Source organism: Falco rusticolus, chromosome 8 (genome assembly GCF_015220075.1).
Source record: "Falco rusticolus isolate bFalRus1 chromosome 8, bFalRus1.pri, whole genome shotgun sequence".
NCBI lineage: Eukaryota > Metazoa > Chordata > Aves > Falconiformes > Falconidae > Falco > Falco rusticolus.
The window spans coordinates 58077374-58084901 of record NC_051194.1 but is presented as its reverse complement, the minus strand read 5'-3'; the positions used below and the strand labels follow the sequence as shown (position 1 = coordinate 58084901).

Below are 7528 nucleotides of genomic sequence, written 5' to 3'. Positions count from 1 at the left end.
ACCCCTTCTGCCAGGGCCACCCCACCCAGCTCTTCCCATGGCCAGCAGCAGAGTCCAACAGGATCAGCCGGAAGGTGCTGGCCACGAATACCCCACATTCCCCTGAAATCTCTTTGCCCTGCCCACACCACCTCTCCATCCATGCAGGGAGCAGAGCCCTCCCCAGCCAGGACAGGGATTGCAGCTCCCCTGCCCAGGGGTTTTCCTTCCTCCCCACCAGCCTCCGCTGACACCCTGCTGCCCTCACCCTCGACAGATGATCCAGAAAGGGTGGCAGGGAGTCCTGTGGGCAACCTGGCCCCACGTTGGGTGGTCTGGGCTCCCACAGCCACTGGGACGTACCTTATTGCCAGTGCAGCAGCTGGGGCCCAGATAAAGCAGGGCAGGGAGGGACCCCAGGTGGCTCACCGAGGAACCCAATGGCCGCCTCTCTCAGGGACTCCTGTAGGCTCTGCAGGTGCAGCAGGGGCTGGCACACTACTCATCCACTCTGCTGCCATGCTGCTTCAGCTGGGGAGAGCGTGAGGGGACGGAGGGAAGGGCTGGTGCAGACTGTCCCCCTTGGCCCTGCACCAGGACTGGCCTCCTCTGCCAGGACACCCGAGATGCCCAGCCAGCAGCCGGCTGGTGTCAGGGTTTGGAGGGAGCAGAGGGCTGGGTGCTCCCCAGGGATCTGTGGTGCCACCCGGCTGCCAAAGCCCAGCTGGGCTGGGGCTCTGTTGGCACCCCTGGGTGTGGGGAAGGAGAAGACACCGTGGGGCCACGTGCCCAAGGGAAAGGAGCATGTGTGGGGTACAGGCTGGCAGCAGCGACGGGCTACAGCGGTGGGCAGGGGCAGACTCCGGGGTCTTGAGTCTTCATAACATGGGTCAAAGTTACATTCACCATTTTACAGGAGAACAGATCACTAGAACTACTGGCAAGTTCACTGCAGGTTTTATCTATAAAAGGAATAAACTAAGGAGTACAACGTTCACATTCAAGACATACAAATGACATAGGAAAAGATTTCTAGAAAGGAAACTTATCTCAATTTACATTGCAAGCTCACTGCCATGGAAGTCAATGAAAGCCAGAGTCCTTCATAAACGTTTTTACAGGAAAGCACACATATTTCCACATGTAAACAAGTAACGCTGCTATTGGTAGTGCTATATCTCCCAGGGTCGTGTAATGCACAGCTTACAGTAAAGTTAGGTCACATGAAGCAGGAAGAAAAGAGCCGTAACCTTTCTGATAACCCCTCATTACAGTTTTCCCTCTAAAACTATTCCATTTTCAACTGCAAAGACAAGCAAAGCAGCAGCTCTAATGAAAAATGCACGCATGTGCTGGCCTCCCCAGTCAGTAAACTGCACCTCAGTCAGCTGCACCCTGAAGTGAAAACTTCCCCCACGTACAACAGGGCTCCATATCCCTGTACTGAAGCAAACACCAAAACACACAAGAAAGTCTTGCCTTTACCATCTCGGACAGCAGACACGAACGGAGCATGCTTGTGTGCACAGAGGCAGGCCTGCGGGCAGGCTTTGGTTTCTAGCCAGGCAAGAGATGTCTGTCTTTGCACCGGTCAAGGTGACTCACCTGGGAAATGTTCCACTTCAGCCAGAATTCCCCTTCCACCCACTAACTACTCATCTGGATGCCTCACGTGGCACCCATCTCAGCACCCATATATATATATATTCTGCCTGACAGCCCTCAGACCAGCTGCAAGTCATAGTAAAGCATATGGAGTATGATAGCCATTGCCAGGCAAAAGGAAAAGACCTAAGCCTTCAAAATCAAACATCTTGGCAGACCATTCCTAGATGCCGGGGATGAAGATGGATACAACGCTTTGCAATGTAAATAAATGCCATTTCAAGTGGCTTCCCTTCAGCTGGTAGCGTACCCAGTTATACCACACAAAATGCCACAACACTCAGCTGCTATTTTAGACAGAAAGCAGAAAGGGCAACCTCAGCATAGAAAGCATCGCAATATTTAAAACCGGCCATCAATCACTGCTTCGTTTCAAGATGCAAACATCCACAGACATTTGAAAAAGTTAAATGAATTACAATGCTCCCAATACACAAATTGTCACTTAAGAAACCAGCAAGGATTGCACACAAGGCCTTCAGAAACACTTTTTAGATTAATTAAGTCTCTCCCATGTGGGGTTGTAATAGCTGAGCTTCTGCAGTTCTAGGTGGAGTGGGAAAGGATTCCACACGGTTCACGTGAAGTCTGAGATGTGGGTGCAGGGTTGAACCAAAGGCTGTCTTCCCACCGAAGGATGGGGCTGAAATACGTTCTGTCATGCCAGCATTACAGACCACAGCAGGGCTGACGGACAGACCATGCAAGTAACAAGCTAGGCCTGGCTACTACATGAAGGAAAGGGAAAGGAGATTGATTCATTAAGACAAGCAATTAGTGGCTAAAGGAAACCCACGAACCAGCCCCTTTGAGTGAAACTGAAAAGCGAAGTGATTTTGGCAGTAGCAGCAGCACTCTTGGAATTAGGAGTGCTTTTTAACAGCAGCTGACAAGAACTAATTGCTGCCATTGAACATTGGGGAGATGAGGAAAAGGGAAAGCTTGGGTAACATGGGAGGCCAGCCAGGAGATACAGTCATCTACATGTTTTACCACCATTTTGCAACAAGCAGAAAGGGCCGTTTCATCAAAAAAAAATAAAACCGGAAAAAATCCTAGTGAGTCCTGCTGAAACATTGACACTGGTGGATCAGTTACCGTTTGCCTGGTGGTTACTGTCAGTTCAGAGAAATTCCTCTTGATGAATCAGTACCTGTGTGAGCAGAAGAAGAAATTTTAGAGTAGACTTCCTAGTCTGCCTCAATATTTTGCTTTTATCCTCATGACATTGGCTTGGAAAACTGGATGTCTTGTACAACACTTGGGATCAAGGAGCTCTTTGCAGCACCCATCCAGAACAGGGTGTCTTAGTGGAGGAGCAGAGATTATTAGTTGTCAGGAACTGAAAGCACCTGCATGCAAAGTGTACCTGGAATGGCTAATCCAGCATCTCCTACTGAAGACAGTCAGCACGGATGCAAGTACTCCCTTTCAGATGAGATGGCATAATAAACATGTTTGCTACCTGTGAGACACTAACCCCTCTGTTCACACGGTGATGTTAGTACTGTGGACTGCTGAGGCTCAGCTTCAGAGTCAGGACAGCTCGCATGCGAAACAGTTCTATCACACCTGGGATACCATGTAGAGAGTTTGCCTGGCATGAACTGGAAAGGACCTCCATCATCGCAAGGCACTTATTATCTATAATGAGAGGTCATTTCCACAAACTCCATCATAAACAGGTATCTTCTCTTCCAGGCTAACTGTAATTCATTCACCCCTTTCTACAGACTACATTAAGACTTCCAGTTCCTCTTGTCACTGTTCTGAACACTCTCCAGCCACTCCATCACCTTCCTTGAAGCTTAGTGCTAACACTGGATTCTGTACCCAACAGAGGATTTGTTGCACTGTGAGCAGCAGGATTACTTCACGCATCACAACAAAACACTAGCTATTTAATATTCCATCCCATTTCAAACACTTTTCTGTAGAACCACCATCTCAGCAGATTTCCCCTCATTTCATGCCTGTGTAGCCAGTAATTCCCAGGTGACTATAAGATCTGCATTTGTTCTTAGTGAATTCCAACTTCTTTTTCAGTCAAACCATAGCAACCTTTGAACTGAGCCGGTGCCGTTTTGAGCGGCGTTGGACTAAATGACCTCCATAGTTCCAATATTCTACAGCCTATTCTGCAGGTAACTTGGCATTTACTGCATCCAAGAAAAAGCCCAGTAACTGGTGATCCTTGTAGATTTTATTAGGTGGTAGCAAATTATTCATAAACTAAACAACTTCAGGTCAAGCAAATATGAAGTTATCCCTGAAAAATGGTGAGACAAGTGATCCAGGAATGTTTGGCACAGGTACAAGTTGTCCTACAGAGAGAGGAGCCAGCCTCTGATGTTCAGGCTGATCAGATTGTTCCGGATTATCCTTGTCAACAGCTACGCTACTTAACCTGGTGTCTTTAAAGACGACAGCATTCTCCGCATCCATCAATATTCTGTCTGGCTTTCAGTTCTTCTGCAGAACTTGATGGAAAAGGACACAAGGTTCATGACTAGACACTGAACTGCAGCTCTGCAGACTTTGGGTCAACCCTTCACTCTACAGTTTATTGTATAGGACACAGGAAGGCTAAAGCAATCCACCATATCACCCCACTTTGACAGTGGGAAAATAAACCTTATTCCTACCCACAACGCTGTCTTTTCTACTTGGCTTTTATATTCCTTGAGTTAAAATGAACCAAGTAAAGCATCCAGCACAGCAGCTCCCAATTTTCCACAGGGATTCCAGCACAAATACAACTGAAATAATCTTGGGCTATTCAGTTTTTCTAAGGCAAGAGAGCAAAACAAGATATTTTAAAACGTGCCAAAAATGGTTAGAAACACCAGATGGAAAATTGTATTTTTCAGAAAAAAAACAACCACCAAACACAACAAAAAAACCCACAAAAACCGAGGAAGAGAATATAGGTCTTACTTCTTTTCCAATATTAGACAATATCAATACAGGAATTAATAATTGATACTAACACTTCTTCCAGAGACATATCAATTTAACACCACAAATGCTGATAACTTCCTGAGGTCAGAGAGTGAATTTCAAGAGGACTTACCCTGCTCAGGTAGCTGTTCTTGGACTTCAGCCGCATTCATTTGATTTTGCTGGAAATCTCTTTCAGAAGGCCTTTCAAATCAGACAGCTTAAAAATTAAGACAAAAATAACAGAAGTTTTGTTTACATCAAGTCAATCTAACACTCATTCCGATAGACGATCACAGCTTGGGATAATGAAAAAGAAAAGAACAAAACAAGCATGCAGTAGTAAATACCTTGAAATACCCTAGAAAATACTGTACAACATCAGCAACAACAGGCATAAACCCCCTTACCTGAACCCCTGCCTCCCTGGCTAGCCTGTGGACACCAGCCACTACTCTGAAAGCAATAACCGACAGCTTTTTGTATTCAGTAGTCACACTGCGGTGGCAAATGAAGCAGCATTAATATTGTTTTCACAGGAAAGCAATGCTAATAAGTAATATAAGTAACGAGTAATTGCCTCTCCAAATGTTATACCAAATGCAACAGTGCTTGAAAGGACACTCCCAATTACAGTTTTCATCAGTGCAATTAATGCAGTGAGCCCTACTGCACACGTATTTCGCCTAGTTAACAAGCAGGCATCACGACAGATACAAGCTTCCAACCATACTCCATCTTTAAAGCGGAGAGTGCAGATCAGTGGAGTTTTGCGGAGCATTCATTCTGACACACGGAGCTGCCCTCAGACCCTCCCTGGGCCATAACTGGAGTCCAGTATTCCTCAGGACATCCACATCAAGGTTAAAGAAAAGTTTACCCCGTGATCAAGGCTTGTGCCTAGGGCTCAGTTATATCCTCGGACTTGTTTTTAAGGCATCATCTCAAGTGAAAGCCAACAAGATACCTCTGGAGCTGCTCACTCAAGGACACTGCTCCTAAGCACTGGCCTTAGTACATTTCTGTCACTAAAGCTGAAGGCATGAACAGACAAACCAGCTTGCAGTAAGGTATTCCCTCGCAGACTAAGAGGCACAATTTAGGTACTACTTTTCAGTCAAGAATTAAGGTTATCTCCCTTTCAGTTTCAGGAGGAGCATCGCTAGACACACACTTGGTCGCTCATCATTTCCATTTCAGTCTTGAAAGCACGCTATTATTTTGCAGTCCAAATTATTTGGCAGCAATCAAAATAAATATTTTGAAGTATACGTGGGCCTTTTCACCCTTGGACTTCTAAAAAGTCTGTTCACACCAAAGCACTCCCCACTTCACAGGCAAAATACGCAATTCAAACCACCCTCAAAAAATACCCATTGTGAAGGTCTTTTCAGTATCACAGTCCTAAAAAATGTGTTAGTATGACAGTTCTGATAACTATGTGCTTTCTTTTTTTAAAAAAAGTGCTTCAATTTACTAAAAGTAAATTGCTAGCTTTAGATTGCTTCAACACAGGATGCTTCTGTGAATCAGATGAAAATTGGTCAATTTAATTGTAATTAAAGGTCTTCCTACCCTACAATATATATAGAGCATCCTTTGTTTACCTAGCAGGTGTTGCCTGTGCTATCCGAAGCACCACCAGGCTTGCCACAATATAACTGACCTGCCACTTCATTTTATAAGCAGAGGCTAAACAACAACAGCAACGACGACGAAGGATTAATTACCTCATGCCTTTAGCACTAGAAGCTAAACTTGACAGAACACGTGTTGAGAGGGGTATACTCGTAAGTATGCAATGTCCTTTCTTCCTATTGGTGTATCACAGGCTTGTTACACAGCAGAATACTGCAGTTTTGTGAGATAGAAGTTTTTACTCTATTCCGTCCAATAAAGAATACTGAGAAAACACTACTGCGGTGCTACACAAGTATCTTTCTTCTTCATTTTCCAGCACAATACGAAGCCACATATGGAATCAAAGGTGCAAAGGAGCATATTTAAAAAGCCCAATTAAAATGGGTCCTGTCAACAGTAACAAAGACTTCACGTGACTCTTGGTGATGTTAATTTTCCTTCTGGACCACTACCCACTTCACCAGATAGAAGCACACCCCGCAGAGCAGTCAAACACAAGTACCTTTGCATCCAGTTGTCTGAATCGATGCACCATCCTGAAAACAGAAAGAGGACACAGAAGAAAGGGCTGAGTCCAGGTATTAGAGAAGCCTTGACTAACCCTCCTCCCCTCTTTGCAAAACTGTGCGGAACTGCTTTGCAGAAGTCTATCTGAAGCTAAGATATCAAGTTCTCATCTTTGGCCAAAAAGTGGTGCTAAGGCAGTCGGAGTCTGAAGCTGTCAGAAGACTGACCGCTTCCCCGAGTAGTCAGAGGCCAGTTACAAAACAGACTGTCTGCAGACACCCCTACTTGGGAACGCCAGTGTTTCATCCTCCCAAGAAGGCAGGGCTGCAGGAGGTTTAGCATTGTTTTTATTACAGGTATATTAACATATGAATTACTGTTAGTGCTGTGCTATTCCATTTTCCTTGTCAAGACACTTCTGCTTCCAGTATAAAAGCTATTTTTTGTGTGTTTGGCTTCTTATCCAATGCTTACTGCCTCCGGGCAGTCTTAATGTAAACACTTACTCGTGAACAGCAATCTCCAAAGCAGGGGCAGAGGGGCATAAAGGAGTCTGGTCTTTCCTCCCCATTCTCATCAGCTCTTCCCTTACATTTGATTTAGTGAAATATTCAACCTGCTGGAAGCTAGCTACAAAATTAAGCCATCATACACAACAGGTCACTGTTCTGTTTTCTAGCTTTCTTTATATTTCTCCTTCCTCTCATGCTATTACTCCAAGAACAGAAACAGATCCCAAAGATAAAGTGTCGTGAGTTGGTACCCGAAGAAGAGTAGTGCAAGTCACCAAAGTTCA

General features: G+C 45.1%; 1 protein-coding gene across 1 annotated transcript in view; it reads right to left on the bottom strand.

The window, feature by feature from the left end:
* Positions 1–919: 919 nt before the first annotated feature.
* TRPM8 (transient receptor potential cation channel subfamily M member 8) overlaps positions 920–7528 on the bottom strand; it is a 49227-nt gene continuing 42618 nt past the window's right edge. The window contains exons 24-26 of the mRNA XM_037398527.1: positions 6728–6761; positions 4718–4804; positions 920–2797 (exon numbers count right to left, since the gene is read on the bottom strand). Coding sequence (XP_037254424.1) covers positions 4754–4804; positions 6728–6761 — 85 coding nt within the window. The 3' untranslated portion in view covers positions 920–2797; positions 4718–4753. The remainder of the gene's footprint in view (positions 2798–4717; positions 4805–6727; positions 6762–7528) is intronic.